Source organism: Caloenas nicobarica, chromosome 29 (assembly GCF_036013445.1).
Source record: "Caloenas nicobarica isolate bCalNic1 chromosome 29, bCalNic1.hap1, whole genome shotgun sequence".
Lineage (NCBI taxonomy): Eukaryota > Metazoa > Chordata > Aves > Columbiformes > Columbidae > Caloenas > Caloenas nicobarica.
Genome location: NC_088273.1, coordinates 1,819,294 through 1,840,677, shown reverse-complemented (window position 1 = coordinate 1,840,677; position 21,384 = coordinate 1,819,294). Strand labels below are relative to the sequence as shown.

General features: G+C 47.6%; 1 protein-coding gene across 1 annotated transcript; it reads left to right on the top strand.

Annotated features, from left to right (window-relative positions):
• Positions 1-10,938: 10,938 nt before the first annotated feature.
• On the top strand, positions 10,939-11,865 carry LOC135999680 (olfactory receptor 14J1-like). The gene has a single exon (XM_065653241.1). The coding sequence runs from the start codon at positions 10,939-10,941 to the stop codon at positions 11,863-11,865; it is 927 nt and encodes a 308-aa protein (XP_065509313.1).
• Positions 11,866-21,384: the final 9,519 nt, after the last annotated feature.

Genomic DNA, 21,384 nt, shown 5'->3' with positions numbered 1-21,384 from the left:
CCCTTAACTTGCTCGTCATGCTCCTTTGGATGCAGCCCAAGATATGTTTGGCCATCTGGGCTGCAAGAGCACATTCCCAGCTCCTGTCCAGTCTTTCACCCACCAGGATCCCCAAGTCCTTCTCGTCAGGGCTGCTCTCCATCCCTTCATCCTCCAGCCTGTAATGATAGCAAGGGGGTTGCCCCAACCCAGGTGCAGGACCTTGTGTACGGCCTTGTTGAACCTCAGGAGATTCAAATGGGTCCACTTCTCGAGCTTATCCAGGTCCCTCTGGGTGGCCTTCTCTCCCAGAGGCGTATCAGCAACACCACTCAGTTTGGTGTCATCCGCAAACTTGCTGAGGGTGCACTTGATCCCACTATGTCATTGATGAAGATATTAAACAGTACTGATCCCGGTATGGACCCCTGAGGGACGTCACTTGTCACCAGTGTCCATCGTGCCATTGATCACTGCTTTTTGGGTGTGAACATTGAGACAGTACCTCACCCACGGAACAGTCCAGCCATCAAATCCATATCTCTCCAGTGTAGAGAGAAGGATGTTGTGAGGGACCATGTCCAAGGCTTTACAGAAGTCCAGAGAGATGACATCCATAGCCCTTCCTTTGTCCGCTGATGTAGTTACTCCATTGTAGAACACCACTGCGTTAGTCAGGCAGGACTTGCCCTTGGTGAAGCCATGCTGGCTGTCTCAAATCACCTCCCTGTCCTCCTTGTGCCTTAGCACAGCTTCTGGGAGGATCTGTTCCATGATCTTCCCAGGCACAGGTAACAGATTGACAGGTCAGTACTTTTCAGGGTCCTCCTTTCTACAGCAGAGGAGAGAAACACTGCCACACAGCGCAGCTTGGAATGTGGAAACTGGACATGAGAAGGAAGAAATGTCACTCAAAGGGTAGTGCTGTGGTAGAATAAATCATTCAGAAGGAGCATGAGTTCAGTCAACGACCTTGTGTTCCAAGGAACAGACCATGAGAGTGGAGACACATCGGTCAATGTATCGAAATACCTGGGTGAGAGCAAGGGGAGGAAGCGAGATGGGTGTCTGCAGCCTGCAGGGAAAGAGAAGCAGCTGTGGGACAGTGTAGGACAACCTGTGGTGGAGATGGCAAAGGGCACTGGCAAGGCTGGATGTAACCAAGAGAACCCAAGTCTTTGTCCCCTTGGCTATGGCAATCATCATGTTGTCCTCAGGCACTGGGGCACCTCATGGCCTCCTTGCACACCCCCAGGAAGGCTGGGAACTGTCACACCATTGTCCTTCACTCAGCATCACACAGCCCACATCCCCCTGCCCCAGGAAGAGCCCTGAGCAATGGGTGAGGGACAGGATCTGCCTTCCCAGGGGCTGGGGGTCAGGCCTTGGCCTCTCTGCTTCATCCAACAAAACCAGGCTTTTCTCAGCACCTCAGCTGCCTGCACATGACCCTTTGTTTATCTGCCATCATGGCCTCCAATTCTCTGCTCTAACGAGTCCCTGGGGAGGCTTTGCTGGTACTTGTCCTCGGTGGAACTCATTAATACTTCAAGGTACTCAGTACTTTTTTCTTCTGACTTTGACTTCTGGCAAGGTTTGTGCAATCTCCTCTCAGCACCTCAGTGAGTTTCAAGGACTCAGCACCAAATGCACCATGGGGCTCATTACACTGAAGAAAGCTCTAAGAAACCATGTCTCTTCTTGTAATTGTCTTCTACTCTTGTACAGTGAATTAGAGAGTTATCTTGGTGTAACTATGTAGAAAGATTTCAAAAAGCTTCTAATAAAAGCGTCTTTCTATTTTAAAGGGTGTACTTCATTAATTTTTCCGTTTAAAGAAAATATTCTATCAGTATTATATCGATCCAGGGTCTCTCCTGTGGAGGTCTGGACTGGTTGGAGAAGGTCTGACACTTGAGGTCTGACACTGTGTGGACAACTTGCTCCTCACCTCCCCAACCCCATCATTTCTCTCATTGGCCACCTGGCACTTGCATCCCTTTTCCTTACCCCAGACTTCTCCACTGCAGGCTGCAGCTGGATGTTCCACCTCCTTTGCACGAGATCCCACCTGCTCTCCTTGGAGACCTGGCTGCACACAGGCAAAGAGGGACTTTTCTTTCCTTTTGAACAAACAAAATAAAACTGATAAGATTCATGATTAAAAGAAAACACACTCCTCAACTGTATGCCAAGGACAAACTGCCACCAATGAGATTCACCATTCACAAGGCATAACCATGAGAAAATATTTTAGGCAGAAATGAATTACAAAATAAACACAATAGAAGAGTTGGCTAAAGACAGAATTAGACAGACTACCGAAAGACAAGGAAGCTTTTACCTCCTTGAAGCTGAAAGCAGCAACTGGATTGTTGAGAGATGTCTGAGTGATCAAAGAGTAAGGGGAAGGGAAATCCAGAGAGCAATCGCAAGTGCTTGTGTGCAGATCAGCTGCTGGAAATGGGACTTCAGACATGGTCAGTTTAGTTAGGGCAGGAAAAAATACATAAAAGATGAGGGAGATCAAATGCACAGCCTAAGACAGAGAGTGCTGAGAAGGGAAATCTTGTGGAAGATCACAAGTTCTCCTCTAGCTATTAACGTACACCCCGAAAAGTCTCATTTTGATGTCATGGGAAAACACTGATATTTAAAGTATTCAAAACAAAGAAAAATAATTATAACACCAACAATGTTTGATGCTTAAAGTTGCAAGAAGACATTTCCTTCACTCTACGTCTTTCATTTGGTTTCTTTTTCCCTCCATTTTTAAAAAATGTTCTCTAGATTTCTATCCTACCAAAGCCTACAGCATTAAGAGAGATAATCCTTGTATCTTGCACAGAGTGAAAGGCACCAAAAACTCCACTGCCCTGGACTGTCAATGCCCCTTTTTACCCTTGGCACAGAGTGAGTCGTGCTCAAAGCTCTTGGCCACTCTTGCCTGATGCAGGAAAGAAGGAGAAAAAGGTTAATTGAACTGTTCTTTTTTAAGATGGCCATGTTGGCAGTGATCTCAACAGACCTGTGTTATCTGTCTTTCTATGTGATCATAAGGAAAAATATATATTTATGTGTTGGTAAATATATAGTAAAATATATAAGTGTTGCTACTTTCTCAGCAAAATACATTTCCTACCAGCATTCTCAAAGGAAGAGTCTTTCTTCTGAGGAATTGCTGTCTCCCAAGCCTCTGTGACTCGAGGCAGGAATCTGGAGGAGAACAACCAGCAGTGGATGGGGATGAAGTCAGGGATCACTGGAACTAACACTCACTCTGTCCCAGAAAGTGACCAAAATGTGTTTGGATAAAGCTCTGAGTAATCTGGTCTGATCCTGCTTTGAGCAGGAGGTTGGACAAGACACCTTCTGAGGACCTATCCAGTCTGGATGACGCTGTCCTTCCTTTCCCTTCAGGTTTTCTATTAAGAGAGCACTCTCAGTTTCTCTCTGATCACAGAAATCATTCACATGAGGCACAGGGCTGCTTTACAAGTAGCCATAAACTGTCCTGACCACAACTTTTGCATCCCTTTTCATGTGCCCCAACCCAGCTGCTTCTTTTTTTCTGTGCTAATACCCTTCCAGAAAGAACAGGCCACCTTGTCAATCCTTTCAGAGCAGGTTGTTCAACAGCTGTCAACGTCCATGTACAGATTCTGCACATCAGCCAGGCATAAAGGCACCATTACAGAAATGGAGACGAGGAACTCGACCAGCTCCTTGAACCCAGGAATCAACACGCCTTGTCTCCTGAGATTCCCGGGAACACCTAAAGTTTAAGAACACAGAAGCGTGAGTCCTCGCTGAGTATCTCGGCTCATCTCCTGACCCATGTGGTGCTTCAGACTGTGAAGAGAATCAAAAGCAACTTTTTGACTGGGGTAGTTGATTTTAAACGCTGTCACACAGGGCAGATGAAGGGAGATCAGAACTCCAATCTCTGCTGCACTAAGAGGCTTGATACCCCATCCATACGTACATATCTCTGTGCTTCAGATAAAGGGTGGTCTTGCAAAAGTCACCCTTTGCGTCCCCAGGTGCACGGACACTGCTCATGTTCCTCTCCAGAGAGTGGCAGAGGCTGGATCACTTTCTCAGGAGAAACTCCTTGCTGGAAAGGCACAGCTATGGAGGTGGCTCAACAAGGTTTTATTGCATTTCACCCAGCATCAGATTTGATATATTTGGTACTTTTCTGGGATAACACCTGCACGGATGATCACATAAAGACAAGCATTCCATAAGAGCTGGTTATGAAGGCCCTGACATGAACAAGGAAACTCACCATGAGGTCTGCAGGGAGCAAGGAAGATTATAACAAGCACCAGGAGGAACCAAGAAGTTCAAGTCATCTTCTGAAGAGCGAGAGGCCCTGAGCAGCAGTGACCGCCCATGTGTGGTGTGGGAGAGGGTCAGGGGATGTGAGGTAGAAAAGGGTGATGGCTGACGATGTTAATAGATCCTTACAACCATGTCTGAGCCTGCAAGTGGAATGCGGTTGATGATTGTGGGTGGTGGGGGAATAGGAGGAAGGTTTTTAGGGGGTTATGGAAAGAAGGCAGGCTTCTCTTGGACTAATCATATAAGGCAGTGACATTTGCATGCTGTGGGCATGGCTGTGCCTGGGAGATGGGAATGGCTGCTGCTGGGGCTGGCTGTGCTCCATCATGGCCCATGAGCTGACCTCGCTCTGCTCCTCTCTTACACTGCCCACACTTGGATGGTCCTCAGGAATCATCCATGAGCCTGGAGGAAGCACCAACCTCCTGGAGTGTTGGCCTGTTGCTGGATGACAAGAGCGAAAGGTTTGTGAGACACATGGGAGTGCAGGATGAGAGTGGTCTATGCGTAGCAGTGAGTGTGTTAAAGGCAAGAAGAAGACCTGAAGAGCATGGGCTGGTCATGTTAATGTGGAATCGACTGCCTTTGGTTTTAATTTTAGGGCAGCAGAAGAAGGAACACGTGCATTTCAGTGCTGGGGCATGGATCCAAATTGAGGATTCAAGCAAGATTGGGACTGGTACAGCTTAGGTGATTGAGAACCATCGCCAGGTCTATGAAAGAAGCTGAATGGGTTTTGAGGACCTCACAGGCATTGCCAAATCCTCAGAAAACCAGAGCCTTGTGGTTAAAGGAACAGCACCTGGCACCAAACCCACACCCAAAACACAAATACCTTCACAATGACCACAGGCTGAGCCTGAGAAATATCAGAGAGAAATGATCTCCTTTGGCTGGTCCTGGGGTCAGGGCTCAGCCTTTCTGTCCTGGTTGAGACAGACAAACGACATAGACCAAGTTCTTCCAGGATGAAAGCAGTAGATGCCATTTATTGCCACAAGTGCATTTTTATACAGTTTTACCAATTCATGTGTCTCTTCACTGTTGGTTACAAGTTACAGCAGTAACATCTCATTGGCTAATTTTGCTGTCATCAATGTTACTCTTCTACTCCCTTCTCTCTCACGGGTACATCCCTTCTCTCTCACGGGTACATCCCTTCTCTCTCACGGTTACATCCCTTCTCTCTCACGGGTACACATTAATATGTCCGGATACTCCTTTACTCCCATCTTTCTCATGGGTAAGCCTTAATATCGTCAAGGCTGATCTCTGTTCCCATGCCCTCCGTCAGGGAATCCACGGACCCACCGTAGTCCCCCACACCATTCTGATGATGAACAGCCATGAAGGGCTCACCTGGCATCAGAGCGACCTGCACATCACCTTTTCCACCTGTAGCCAGTGTCTCAAGGCTTTTGCTTCACCAGCCTCCAGGGACAGGGACCTCGATGTGGAGGGATGGTTAGATAGTAGAGGTCATGTAAATCTAATACACTTAGCAGAACAAGAGTTAGATAAGCAGCGAACTCAGCTCATGTGAACTGCAGGCAAGACGCTGACTTGACAAAGTCATAAGAACCTTGGCATTTAGTGTGTAACAAGCAAAGGCCTTGCTGCTAGAAGTTCGTTGGGAAAAGCAGATGTGGTAACGAGAAGAATGCGGATCTAAGGGTGGAGCTGGCAGTTAGGTTGTAACCAATAATGAGCGTGCGCTTTGTAGTATGCATAAGCCAATTACTGATTATACTGAATATCTGTTGCTAGACGAATTAGGTTAATGTAATCCCTAGATTTTAGCCAATCGGGTTATGACTAGTAGGCATAATTATTGGAACATGTATAAAAGTGAACTGCTCTGTAATAAAGTTTGAAGTTTGCCGATACGTATATTAAGTGTTTGCGTCTTCCCTCGCTGTGACAAATGCGACACCTCGACTGCTTGTTTCCTTCAGCGCTGGGTCAGTGATGGCCCTTCGTGGGGTCCCAAACACCCTCACAAACTTCAGTTTGTTTCTGCCTTTCACTTCATTAGAGGTTTGTTCATTCTTTCAGTAGCTGCAGTTCAGGATCATGGCAGCAGAGGGCTCATTAACATCCAAAATGCTCTTACAAGCCAAGGCTCTGGGCAGCATTTTCCTGAAGGCTTCAAGTCTGGTGTGGATGATTAGGGAGATTTCAGGAATAGCCAAACAGAGAGCATTTCCATAATAAATAGCAATAAAGCCACATTTCTTCTATTTCCTTCCCTGCTCACCCTTCCCTCCCTTTCCAGAACAGGTGGTATCAGCAGCCTCCAGTGCATATGGATGTGGAGCATCTCCTGATAGAGACTGAATATGTCAGAAAAGTGGGTGCCTAAATCACCACGTGAGTGAGGAGATAGTCCAGGCCACCTCAAGAGGAGTCACGTCCTCTGGACCAAAGTAGGGTGCTCCTGGGAATCTCAGATGCCACGGCACAGCTATACCTGTGTTCAGGGAGCTGGTCAAATGACCCATCTCCTTTTCTGTAATCGTGTTTGAGTTTACTCAGGTAACCCCTGACTTGAGCCCCATCCACTCCTGGGTGTTCTCCAGACTCCTGACTTCAGGAACAAAGTCCTGGGAGACCTTGCTGGTGAAGATGAAGACAAAGAAGCCATGAAGTACCTCAGTCCTGTCTGATTCTACTCTTAGGAAGTTCAGCAGCAGGCCCATGATCGCCCTGTCTCTTCTTTTACTGTAAGGAAGCTGTGTCAGCTCATCTTGCTGCCCTCAGCCTCCCCTGCAGGTATGAAATCCAGGGCAGCTTTGGCATCACTCCCTACATCTATAGACAAGGTTTCTAAATTCCCCCTTTGCAGCTTCCCCTGCTTCCACCTCCTGTGTGCTGCCTTTTAGCCCTGGAGCTCCATCAGTTCAGACAAGCAGCCTCACGAGATAAATGCTTCTTTTCATGGGTACTTGGAGAGATCATTCTTGTGCTTGGAGCAGGCTGTTCTGTAAGGCCGATCAGATTTCCTGAGCTCCTTCACCCTTCACACCTACTTCGATGTCACCATCTCACCCACCATCCTCCAGTTATCATCTTCCAGGGGCCTCAGCTCCACTTTCTCATCCCTGACTGTTACATCCCTGACCAACTCTTTCTGGTTTGTAGTTGTGAAGTCCCACAGGGCACCTCACCTCACTGACCCCTCAGTCACCCGTGTCAGGAAGATGTTGTCAATGAGCTCCAAAACCCTCCTGGACGCCTGGTACCTTGCAGATATTGGAATATCTTAGGTCTGCAACAAGGAAACATGAGGCCTGGAAACATGACGCTTTTTTCATTTATCTGAAGGAGGCCTCATCTAATTCCTCTTCCCGATCAGGGAGCCTGTAGCTGATGTCCAGTCACTACAACATTGCCCATGTTGTTCTGCCCTCTCACGCTGACTCCTCAAAGTTCAGCTGACATTGTCTCCATGCATTCCAAATGCTCTCCCACATGAAGGCAAAATACCGCTCTCTGTGTCCTGTAACTCCTCATGCTCTTGTCTTAGGAGAGACACCCTCATCAGGATAAGCCATCCGCATGCAAACATTAAGAGCTGAGCAAATGGACCTTCAGTCAAGGGAGAGTCCAGACCTTAAGAAAATCTGGAATTCGCCCATCAGAAAGTTCTGAAACTGAACAAGGAGAAGTGAGAAGTGCTGGGGAGGCTGCAGTAATAGGAGAGAAGCCTGAGAGTGCTTGAAGGGTGGTTTCAGAGATGGTGGAGGTTTTCTTCATAGTGGGAAGCAGCATGAGAAAGAAATCAAGGCACAAAGTGCAGCCAGGGAGGTCCAGGCTGGACATGCAGAGAAAGGAATGCGAGTGGAAGGGCAGTGCTGTGGTGGAGCAGGTCACCCAGAGGCAGTCTGCATCAGCCCAAGGCTTTGTGCTTCAAGGAACAGCTGGGGAGGATGGAGAGAGATCAGCAAAGGAAGGAAGATGCTCAGACAAGAGCAAGGTGGGGCAGCAGGGGGGATGTCTCCAGCCTGCAGGGAAAGAGGTGCAGGTGATGCCACAGCATAGGACAGGCTGTTGTGGAGATGGTCAAGGGATGTAAAGAGGCTGAAAGCCGCCATCAGACATGAGCTCCTTCTCCCCTTAGCAATGGCTGTTGTCTCCACCTCTGATGCCTGTGAGGAGACACCTTGTCCTTACAGCACAGGGGCCTCATGGCCTCCTTGTCCCCAGCCAGGAACCTGGGAGGTGTTGACCATAGTCCTGCCCTTGGCCTTGCACAGCCCCACATCACAGTGTCCCAGGAAGAGCCCTGGGCAACGTGGGAGGGACAGGATCTGATTTCCCAGGGCATGGGGGTCAGGGCTTGGCCCTTTGGTTAATGAAACACATCCAGGTGTACTCAGAATCAGAGCTGCCTTTACTTTGCTTTTCCTGACCTGTCACCAGTGCTTCCAGTTTTCTGAATTAACTGACCCTGGGGATGGTTCCTCAGCAGTGTTTCTCAGTGGGACCCATTAACATTATAAGAAACTTTGGAGTTTGAATCTGACTTTGGCTTCCTGACAGGTTTCTTCAACTGCCTCTCAGTGTCTGAGGTTCATGGACTCAGCACCAAAGCCACCAGAGGGGTCATTAAAGTGCCTGGGGCTGCTCCTGTGCTGCTGAGCTGGGCTGGGCTCCTGGGACAGAGGGAGCTCATGGCAAGCGGCAGCGCTGCAGAGAGACAGCTCTGCCCAGGAGCAGCTCCTCTGCAAAGCGCAGCAGGGCTGAGGGCTCTGCCTGGGGATCTCAGCGAGACGAGCAAGGCAGAGAGAGATGAAAGGTGGTCAGGATGGGGAGGATGACTGAGAGCTCACTGGAGGAGAACTCTTTGCAGCCCTTGACATGGTAAGTCTCTGGGTGCTGCAATGCAGCTGTAGCTCCTGGAGGCATCTCCTAAAACTAGAACAACCACAGCTTTTCGTATCTGTCTGGAGGGGGCTCTTGTCAGGCAATGTTGGACAGCCGTGAAGCCGGGGGAGCACCCAGGGGTGCCCAGGGCTGTCCTGCAGAGCAGGGTCCCTGCACCCCAGGGCTGTGCCGGGGCAGGGACTCTGCCACCTGCCAGGGTCAGCGCTCAGCCTGCCCGGGAGATCCCCACGGTGCCGTGAGGAGAAGCTGTGGGGGGAAGGAGCAACCTCTGGCTGGGCAGGGTCGTGCTATAGAGTGGGTGCTGCGTGTGTCGGGGCTGCTTACAGCTCCAGATCACTTTATAACATGCTCAGGAGGCTTTGAAAGAAGCACAGCAAGAGAAGGGCTCTGTGAAAGGGAAGGATCCTATTCTATCATACTCTGGGTTGTCTATGTGGCCAAGGGGACACAGAAATTAATATCTCAGTTCAGGAGGAGGCACAGAAATTCCTAATCTGTTTCTCTTAGCAGTGAATAAACCTGTGAGTATCAGAACTAAACACACCCTGGCTTCCAGACAGCATCAGGATGACTTTTCCAGGCTCATTGTTGTTGGTCTGATGTTCCCATCAGAGCCGGCCCACACAGAGCTGCCCCTGGGCAGTGCCCGGCTGCTGGGAGGGGTCTGCAGGGCAGAGCTGAGCACACAGCGGCTGGGATGGGGTCTGTGACACTGACAGGAGGAGACCTGGGCACAGAGACACAGCTGCAGGCAGGGACAGCTCCAGGCAGCAGAGCAGGGGCTGGTCAGGAGCTCTTCTGCTCCTGCTCTGCAGGTGGCTGCTGGGGGTTGTCTGCTGGGCAATGATCGGACTGTCCCTTTAGCACATCCCATCTCCAGGAGCCCTGACTCTGCTCTGCCTGTCCTGCTGGGCTCACCAGCTGCCCCCAGAAAGGCCCAGCTCTGCTGTAGGATGCCAGGAGTGCTGAGCCTTTCCTTGGGGTCCGCACTCTCCTGCCAGAGTCCTTTGCTTCTCTGGGTGACGGGTCGTGTCCTGCTCTCTCCAGCACATCTCCACCTCTGGGCTGGGGCAGGGAACAGTTTGCAGATCTGCCCTTTCAAAGAGAGCTCCCCTGCTCCAGTGTGAGTCCAGTTTTGGGTTTTCTTTACAACGAAATCGTTTTCAAGGCAGCACTAGTGAAAGCACAAGGCAAATGGGTAAACGCTGCTCTTCTGACTCTGCACTGAGCCACAGATAGATGAGCCATTTTGCCCGTCCTCTTTCAAGAGTCTTCACATTTTCTGTCACGTAAAAAAGGATTTCAACCCCTGCAAAACTACAGTCATGAGATGTGATGGTGGAAAATTAAAAACACAGACAAAATTATTATAATGACATGCTAAGCCTCTGCTCTGCAGCCCCTGCTATTAAGTGTCATGAGTGCAGATATTGAACTTTTCTATTAACGGTGCATAAAATATGAGATTGCTTGTGAATGTCAGAGCTGTCACAAACCAGCTCCAATGTTCCCACTACAGCAGAGCAAAGTTGACTGCTTGTCAGCACACGGGCAGAGGTCCGGGTCCTCATGATGCACTCAGCCAGCACACAACAGAGAAAGGAAATGCATTACATTTGGGGTTATTTCTGTGAAAAATGGTGTGGCTTTGCTCAGAGGAGTCTCATCTCATGTTAATTTATTGTTTCCTTTTTTTGAACAGAGCCCCATGCTGAGAAACAGCAGATGTCCAACAGCAGCTCCATCACCCAGTTCCTTCTCCTTCCATTCACAGACACACGGGAGCTGCAGCTCTTGCACTTCTGGCTCTTCCTGGGCATCTACCTGGCTGCCCTCCTGGGCAACGGCCTCATCATCACCACCATAGCCTGTGACCAGCACCTCCACACCCCCATGTACTTCTTCCTCCTCAACCTCTCCCTCCTCGACCTGGGCTCCATCTCCACCACTCTCCCCAAATCCATGGCCAACTCCCTCTGGAACACCAGTGCCATCTCCTTTTTGGGATGTGCTGCACAGCTCTTTTTGTTTGTCTTCTTGTTAGCAGCAGAGTATTCTATGCTCACCATCATGTCGTACGACCGCTACGTTGCCATCTGCAAACCCCTGCACTATGGGACCCTCCTGGGCAGCAGAGCTTGTGTCCACATGGCAGCAGCTGCCTGGGCCACTGGGTTTCTCAATGCTCTGCTGCACACGGCCAATACATTTTCACTGCCACTGTGCAAGGGCAATGCTGTGGACCAGTTCTTCTGTGAAATCCCCCAGATCCTCAAGCTCTCCTGCTCAAACTCCTACCTCAGGGAACTTGGGCTTGTGGTGGTCAGTGCCTGTTTAGCTTTTATGTGTTTTATTTTCATTGTGCTGTCCTATGTGCAGATCTTCAGGGCTGTGCTGAGGATCCCATCTGAGCAGGGACGGCACAAAGCCTTTTCCACCTGCATCCCTCACCTGGCTGTGGTCTCCCTGTTCATCATCACTGGTTCATTTGCCTACCTGAAACCCCCCTCCATGTCCTCCTCATCCCTGGACCTGGTGGTGTCTGTTCTGTACTCGGTGGTGCCTCCAGCCGTGAACCCCCTCATCTACAGCATGAGGAACCAGGAGCTCCAGGATTCAGTGTGGAAACTGATAACTGGACTTTTTCAATAACAAACAGCAATAAACTCTCATTCTCTGCAGAGCAGTTATAGTGTAACTCATAGGCTCACCATTCTTGTTTTGTTGTTGTTGTTTTGCTGGTATTTTGTGATAATGTTGTCATCCATTTCCTAATTCATTGTCTGCCTTTTTTTCTGACCAAGTATTTATGGAAATGAGGACCCTTTTCCTCTCCTTAAAAAAAAATTAAAATAAATGGGCCCTGCAGTATTTTGCTTTGTTTTTCTCCTCTGCTTTTCTTTTAAGGCCTTTTTGGAGCTGCAGGGACAGTTTCTGTCTGTATCAGTGGAGAGGAACAGAGTCCAGCATGGTGACACTTACAGGGAGCAGCAGCCCTTGGTCTTCCAGAGCTGTTCTCGTTCCACTCCCACACTCTCCTTCTCATCCCTTGTGTTGGTGCAAGGCCTGAGTGCTCTGGCAGCTTGGTCACCGTCCTGCTGTGTGTCAGTCCTGTGAGCGCAGGCAGGGACAGGCAATGGGCACTGCTGTGACAGAGCTGGCCTCAGAACAGCCTTTCCAGAAAGAACGGTCATCTCCTCAGGGCAGTGCATGATGGTTTATATCTTCTTGCAAAGTTTCTCTCAAGCATATGGCTTCAAAAGTGGCCCACAGATGAAACAGCATTGTGCAGCTGCACAGTGTGTGTGTGCAGGGCTGGGCACACAGCAGTGTCCTCTCACAGCCAGGCCTCCTGCCAGAGACCTGCAGGACCAGCAGAGCAGGGTCTGGGCTGTGCCCGTGTGCACTGGACACCCCTTCGGAAGGAGCCTCAGGTCAATCATCATGCACTGGCCCCTCACAACCACCATTTCCTGCACTGGCCTCTCACCCACAGAGGTTGTTCTTCCCTCCATGGATGGACACTGAATGAGTAGTTCAGCAGTTCGTGTTTGCTTTGTACAGGTGAGATGTGAGCATGCACATTATGTACATGAGGTGACATAAATGCGAGTGAGCATAAACACCATCAACTATTCCTTGGGGTTCCATGAAGGCCTGTGGCACGGAAAAGGTCTTGAGGTCACTTCCTGTTGGGAGGAACAACCCATGGGAAGTCACCTGAATGCAGCACTGGGATGTGCTTTCTTGAACTGAGATCCCCATGTCCATTCCTCATGACATCTCAGATGAGTGCAGAGCAGGGTGACACACTGCAGAGATGAGGTGTCTCCTATCCTTTGGGAGTGGCAACAGGCGGCCAGAGGGACACTGTGACTCCTGCCTCTGTGTGTAAAAAGGACAGACTCTGTCTCTGAACATCCCTGGGTGCATAAGGAGTCCATGAGGCCAGCTCAGATGTGGACACTTGACAGAACCCTGACATTTCTGTGTGTGAGTCCAGGAACAAACCCTAGTGGCCCAGTGAGATTCATCTCAGCTGCCTTGGACAGGCTCATTGCAAGTGCTCCTGTCTGTTCCATCACCCTTGCCCATGATTCTGGATTGTGCTCTCAAAAGCACCAGGGCAACCAGAGAGGTTCCGGGGTCCTTGGAAAACACAGACATCAAAGCCATCTTCAAGAATGGCAGGAACAAGAATTGGGAGAAGTGCAGGTTGGTCAGCCTGCCTCTGTCCCTGGGCAGGGGATTGGACACCTCCTCCTGCAGCCATTTCCCAGCACTTGAAGGACAAGAAAGGGATTGTTGAAACAAAATGCGCAGGGGAAAGGAGAGTATATCGTGTACACGGAGTTATGCAAGGCCTCAGACATGGCGTCATTATAGCCAGATTGGTGCTGTCTGGGCTGAAGAACTGGATGCTGGGTGGGAACTTGGCTGAATGATCAGGCACAAATGTCATAAAAGGTACAAATATTTGTGTGCAACCAGTTACTGGTGACATCCCTCAGTGCCCAGCATTGGGCAAACACTGTTGAATGTCTATTCTCCCCCTATATGACGTGACCACTGCACTTGCAGCTCTTTTGAGGATAATGCAAAGCTGGGCAGATGTGGCAATGTACCTGACCGAACAAGGACATTACAACAGCCTCATGGGCTATCCATCGAGCCTTGCTGATTAGGTCCTGGTCTAAGGACATGATGTAAACAGTGAAAGTTGCTTGAGCAAGCATAAAACCAGGAACTGGCAAGAAGCAGTTAACTTCAAGAATGTAAACAGATACCATAGATGGGGACGCGTGATGTAGTAGCAAGAGCCAATCAGCAATGTAGCTATGCGCCTGAACAGCTCGTGGACAAACTGTTTATCCAATCAAATAACAGCATGTCGCGTGTACAGAAATAAGACAGGTATAAATATAACTCTGTTAGAGCAGTAAAGTGTCTTCAACTATGATCATATTGATCCGTCGTTGAGTCCGTTATTTTGCTCCTGCAATTGGCGCCCGTACAGTCACCCTCAGATCTTTTGCACCATTTGGAACAAATGAAAAGAGAAGAGTGATGGGAGGATCCCGACCAATAGATCAGCTGCTCCGGCTGAAGTGTCCATAAGAGATGGAAAGGCTAGCCTTTGAATTCTCCCAACAAGGAGAGGAGCACCCATTAAGGAGGTGAAGAACTTACCTAAAAGAAGAGGTAAACGGTCGGGGGAGGAGATGTGGCAGATGGTCTCTGAAGAGGAAGAGGTGGTACTAAAGCTCCTCCAACATATACTCTCTACGAGAGGTATAAAATATGACGAAACCTGTCTAAACCAGCTTGTATTATGGAGCAGAGATCAAGGGTTATTGATTGATGTAGGAACTGCTTTTGAGTTATGGACTTGGGAAGCTATCGGAGAGGCCCTATGGGATAGCATTAGCGATGGCTCGAAAGAAGTTAAAGGTCTTGCTACATTATGGAAGTTAATTAAGACCACACTTCAAGAAATGAAAGCCAATCGTAAAGCTGCAGCTTCTGCTTTTGCTGCACTCGCTCCATCTCCTGGTGATAATGAAAAGAAAAGCAAAGAAAAGCATGACCCTGCCCAGAGTACTTTTGGCCTCACCCTACCTGGCGTTCTCCCCTCTGCACCCCCTGTTTCTATGCCCTCAAACAACCGTGCGGAACCTAGGGAGGGGGAGAAAGTCATTCTGACGGAAGTAGCCCCAAGCAGCTTTGTGAAGAGACGTCGCCATCTAGTGACCATTTGGAAGATTTCCCTCCTCTACCAGAACATAAAGCGCAAGAAGTTCCGTTACGAGAAGTGTCGCGTCTCTATCCACTCTTACCCCCTTCTACACCCGGATCCCCAGAAAAGCGAGGAGAACTGCCTCCGGACATGGCCCAACAGCTGCAAAAGTTGCCGAAAGGTTGACTCAGCTGGAAACTGCAGAGAGACAGGGACCAGCAGTGCCTGTATCCTTGGCCGTTTCTCGCCAATCTAACCCCTCTAACCCTTTCCCGTTACCCCATTCTACCTTAATTCCTGAATCACCCCTTAAAGAGAATAGCGACCTTCATGGCATATGGCGAGGAATTATTCACGATGCTTTAATAGAAGGGGAAATTCTACCTTCCCCTATGGCTTTTCCTGTCATAGGAGAGGGAGGGAACGCTCTGGCTCAATGGGTATCGTTTGATTGGAAAGTTGTAAAAGAGGCAAAAACTGCAATAGCTCAGTACGGTTTAAAGTCACAATATACTCAAGCTATTTTGCAGCATATATTTACAGGATATACGCTGGCTCCTTATGACGTACAAATGCTTGTGCGCACTTTGTTATCCCCTTTGCAGCAGTTGTTATTTTTTCAAAAACGGCAGGATCTGTGTGAGCAGGCTGAAGCACAAAATTTTAATTGAAATCCTAATGATCCCCTATACCAGATAACGTCTCAAATGTTAATGGGCAGTGGGCAGTTTTCAAATATTCAAGTGCAGTCACGACTTCTCACTGCAGTGTTACAACAATCACAGGAACAAGCGTATAAAGCTCTGTACACAGTACCGGAAGAGGGAAAACACTCTCCCTCATATGTCTCAGTATGCCAAGGGAACTCAGAGTCATTTCCCAATTTTGTAGATCCGTTGCACTCTGCTTTAGATGCTCATCCAGATCTGGATGCTGAAATGAAAGCTAGGATGCTTGACCAATTGGCTTTTGAGAATGCTAATCCTCAAACAAAGCGTATGCTGTTAACATTACCCAAAGGTGCTCATGTTGGGGAAATGTTAGAGACATATGAGAGGTTGGGAGAACAGAGTAAGGCTGCGATGCTCGCTAGTGCTTTTGCTGCCACAGTACGTCCATTAGTAACAGACAAAAAGGGAGGAAAGGCGAACAAAAAATGTTTTAATTGTGGAAAATGTGGGCATTTTAAATCACAGCGTCTGAGTAGTAAGGAAAAGTCGTGTTCCCGTTGTGGGAAAAGAGGACATGCGGACAGAGAATGTAGATCAAGGTTTGGTATTAATTGTCATATTTTTGGAAACTTCCAGACAAGCGCGAGACCCCAGCGCGCTATGACACAAATGCAGGGTGTCTGGACAGCGTCCCCTCTGCCACAGCAGGAAGTGCCGGAGTGGACGTGGAAACAACAGTAGAAATAACATTGGTGGATTCAAAGGTGCATTGCATTCCATCCAATATGAAAGGTCCTCTCGGTCACGAGTTATGTGCGTTATTATTGGGACGATCATCAACATGAAAACAAGGGATTTTTGTCCTACCTGGTGTGATCGATGCAGATTGCACAGGTGTAATAATGATCATGGTCCAAACCATAGCACCACCAGTAAACATCTCAAAAGAAGTAAAAATAGCACAATTGATTCCGTTTAAATCATGTGTGCCCAAATCTGGGGAACGAATAAGAGGGAATACAGGTTTTGGCTCCAGTGGACCGCCAGAAATAGTACTCGCATTAAACATCCAAAAATCCAAACCTGAGGAGACTGTTAAAATTGTAGGACCAAGCGATGAAACTCTGACATTAAAAATGATTATAGACACTGGAGCTGATGTCACTGTTATACCCCTTTCAAAACGGCCTTCACGTTGGCCCATGATTCAGTCCGCAGACGGAGACTTTGGTATTGGAGGAATGCAATCATCTGATATCAGCAAGTATCACCTAGATTTCTGCTTTATTGATGGATCGAGAATTAAGACACGCCCATACATGTTAAACGTTCCAATTCCTCTGCTAGGCCGCAACATCCTGAGCCAGATGGGAGCTAAATCGGTCACTCTGAATTTTTAGGAACAGCCATTGAAGGACAGCCAGTCCTTAAACTAAAATGGAAAACTGATGCTCCCGTCTGGATTGATCAATGGCCACTTAGTACCGAAAAGCTGTCCAAAATTCAAGAGTTAGTAACAGAACAGTTAACTGCAGAACATATCGTTCCATCGGCTAGTCCTTGGAACACTCCAGTCTTTACCATTCCAAAGAAAAGTGGGAAGTGGCATCTGTTGCATGATTTACAGGCAATCAATGCAGTTATGCATGACATGGGAGCCCGACAACCGGGATTACCTTCACCGGTCATGATCCCTAAAGATTGGAACTTACTGATAATTGGCCTGAAGGATTGCTTTTTTACGATTCCATTACATCCTGAAGATCGTGAAAAATTCGCTTTTACAGTACCCTCTATCAATAAAACAGAGCCAGCAAAATGTTATCATTGGGTAGTTCTACCTCAAGGTATGAAAAATTCACCAACAATGTGTCAGCTATTTGTTGCTTGGGCTTTTGAACCTGTAAGGGAACAGTTCAAACAGTTACTGATATATCATTACGTGGATGATATACTGATAGCTGGAAAGGACATGAATGCTGAAGAAATCTTGAAAACTCTATTACCATGCTTAGAGGCTAAGGGGCTTAAGATTGCACTTGAAAAGAGTCAAAAAGGTGCTCCATGGAATTACCTGGGTTGGGTTATCACTGTGTCTCAAGTAAAACCACAAAAAATTACCCTGAACACAGAAATTAAAACACTGAATGATGCTCAAAAGTTGATAGGAGACATCCAATGGATAAGAAATCTCTGTGGGATTACCAATGAGGACTTAGCTCCATTACTCCCACTCCTCTTAACTAGCAATAATGCAGAGGACAAACGGCAATTAACAGATCGTCAAAATCTAGTGTTGCAACACATATTAGACAAGATTACGATGTCCAAGGCACATTGCTATATTCCAGAACTATATATTCAACTCATAATAATCCAGGGAGAAAGGGATAAGAATCACCCGTTTGCCATAATAGCCCAATGGAATACAAAAGAAAAGGATCCTTTAAAGATACTCGAATGGATATTCCTACCCTTCAGACAAAAGGAATATGTTGTTACCCGACTTGAACTTTATGCTCAGATAATCATGAAAGGTCATTCACGATTGCTAGAGATAGCAGGTCGAGACGCTAGCTCTATCACCCTTCCACTAGTACAATCCTACTTGGAATGGGCAGTAAGGCATTCACAGGTCATATAGGTGGCACTAGCTGAATTTGAAGGACTAATTAACAATGTATATCCAGCACACAAACTATTCTCCTTTTTATGTAATAATGTTTTTGATACCTTTCCAACCAGGTCTGAAACGCCGCTGCCTGGGTTGACGGTTTTTACGGATGCTAGCAGAAACAGCAAGAGGGCTGCTATAACCTGGTGAGAAAATGATAAATGGGTTGACAAAATTATTCCCGGTAATGTAAATGACTCCTTACAAACATTAGAGCTGAAAGCTGTAGTATGGGTATTTGCGAAATGGTCTTCTAGTCCTCTAAATATCGTATCAGATTCCTTGTATGTTGTAGGCATAGTACAACACATAGAAAGTTCAGTCGTAAAGGAAATTAGTAATCCAGTTCTATTTTCACTGTTCCAGGAGTTATTACAGTATTTCAATCTAAGAACAGTTCTGTATTTTATGACTCACATTTGTAGCCACTCAGGATTACCGGGAGGTCTAACGGAAGGTAATGACCGTGCAGATAGGCTTGTTGCACCACTATGGACTGAGCCTCCGATAAATCACTTTGAACAGGCTAAGTCATCTCATGCTTTCTTTCAGGTGAGTTCCAAAGTGCTTTCACGACAATTCACGATTTCCATTACGGATACTCAGGGAATTGTACAATCCTGTCCTGATTGCCAAAAGATAGGATTTGGTATAGGTCTCGGAGTCAATCCCTGAGCTTTATTACCTCTCCAATTATGGCAGATGGATGTCACTCATGTCCCAGAGTTTGGAAGACTAAAATATGTACATGTAACTATTGATACTTATTCTTTAGCCATGTGGGCAACTCCTCTGACAGGAGAAACAGCTAAGCGTATTAAAAAGCACCTCCGAGGCTGCTTTGCAGTCTTGGGTGTACCTCATGTAATAAAAACTGACAATGGACCTGCCTACACTTCCTGTACTTTTGCGGACTTCTGTAAGTTATGGGGTATTAGGCATCACACTGGTATTCCACACTCACCAACTGGTCAGGCAACTGTAGAACGTGCACACTAGACACTTAAGAATCTCTTTATAAAACAAAAAACAGGGGAAATTGGCATATCCCCACAAGAGAGAATATGGAAAGCACTATATGATCTTAATTTTTTGCGATTGGCAGGAAATGCTGATAACCCTCCTATGGTCATTCACAACAGCGCATTAGTTAACGAATTGTCTGTATGAAAAACTGCAGGAATCAAGGTCATGTACAAAAATCTAAATACAGGTCAATGGACTGGACCTGCTGGTGTACAAGTAACTGGCAGAGGATATATGTGTGTCATCACAGAATCTGGCCCTAAGTGGATTCCTGCTCGCTGGGTAAAGCTGTGGAAGCCTCCTGCAGAAGTGAATGGGAAGAACATCGTACGTGACAACTCAGAAGATTGCAGTAAAAACAAGAGCGAGTAGTCAAGTTTGTCCTATCTGTTATCCTTGTAGTCTGTTTTCATAGGTAGTCAACACGTTTATCTAAATCGTTCGATTGTAATAGCTGTAGTGCTTGGTATTGTACTTTGTATTTTTAAGTGGTTTTCCTATATGATAAATAATGTCATCAAAAGAGTGTGGATAGTCCAAGGGAAGAAAGGGGGAATTGTGGCAATGTACTTGTCCAAACAAGGACATTACAACAGCCTCGTGGACTATCCACCGAGCCTTGCTGCTTGAGGAGACATGAAGGCGGGAGCTGGCAGAAGGCAGTTAACTGCTACCATGCAAAGCACTTAACTGCTACAATGCAAAACAGTTAACTGCTACAATGCAAAGCACTTAACTGCTACAATGCAAAGCAGTTACCATAGATGGGGACGCGTGATGTAGTAGCAAGAGCCAATCAGCAATGTAGCTATGAGCCAGAACAGCTCGTGGACAAACTGTTTATCCAAATAACAGCATGTCGCGTGTACAGAAATAAGATAGGTATAAATATAACTCTGTTAGAGCAGTGAAGTGTCTTCAACTGTGATCATATTGATCTGTCGTTGAGTCCGTTATTCTGCTCCCACAAGTCTCCACCTTTCAAGCTGAACTGTGTGGCAGTGTTTCTCTGTGCTGTAGAAAGGAGGACCCTGAAAACTACTGACCTGTCAGCCTCTTACCTGTGCCTGGGAAGAACATGGAACAGATCCTCCTAGAAGCTCTGCTATGGAACAGAGAATGGTGACTCAACCACTGCCCTGGGCACCCTGTTCCACTGCTTCACAACCTTTTCCATGAAGAAATGTTTCCTAATATCAATTCTGAGCCTTCTTTGGCACAAGCTGAGGCCATTTCCTCTCATCCTATCACTTGCTACTCAGAAGAAGACCAACAACCTCCATGTAGCAACCTCTTCTCAGAAAGTTGTAGTGAGCAAAAAAGTCTCCCCTTCAGCCTCCTGTTCTCCAGGCTAAACATCCCCAGGTCCCTCAGCTGCTCCTCAGAAGACTTGTGCTCCAGACCCTCAACAACTTTGTCGCCCTCCTCTGCACTCACTCCAGCACCTCAGAGTCTTTCCTGTCGTGAGGGACCCAATATTGAACTGAGGATTCGAGATGTGGCCTCACCAGCGCTGAGTACAAGGGGATGATCACTGCCCTGGTTCTGCCCACTACACTATTCTTGATGCACGGCAGGAGGCCATTGGCCTTTTTGGCCACCTGGGCACACACTGGCTTATAGTCAGTCATTGTTGATCAACACGCCCAGGTCTTTTTCTGCCAGGCAGCTTTCCAGCCACTCTTCCTCAAGTCTGTAGTGTTACTGGGGGTGGTTACAACCCAAGTGCAGGTCCTGGCACTTGGCCTTGTTAAACCTCAGAAAACTGGCCTCAGCCTAATGAACCAGCAGCTCCATATCCATATGTAGAGCCTTCCTACTCTCCAGCAGATCAACACTCCCACCCAATTTGGTGTCATCTCCAAACTTACTGAGGGTGCACTCGAACCCCTCATCCAGATCATTGATAAAGAGATTAAACAGAACTGATGCTAATATTGACTCCTGGGGAAAACCACTCGTGATCGGCCACCAACTGGATTTGGCTCCATTCACCACAAATCTTCGGGCCTGGCCCAAAGTTCTTTATGCATCGCAGATACACCCATCCAGGCCATGAGCTG

What these genes read in the sequence shown, in the direction of transcription:
- LOC135999680 (XM_065653241.1), top strand. Translation starts at nt 10,939, where the DNA reads ATGTCCAACAGCAGCTCCATCACCCAGTTCCTTCTCCTTCCATTCACA.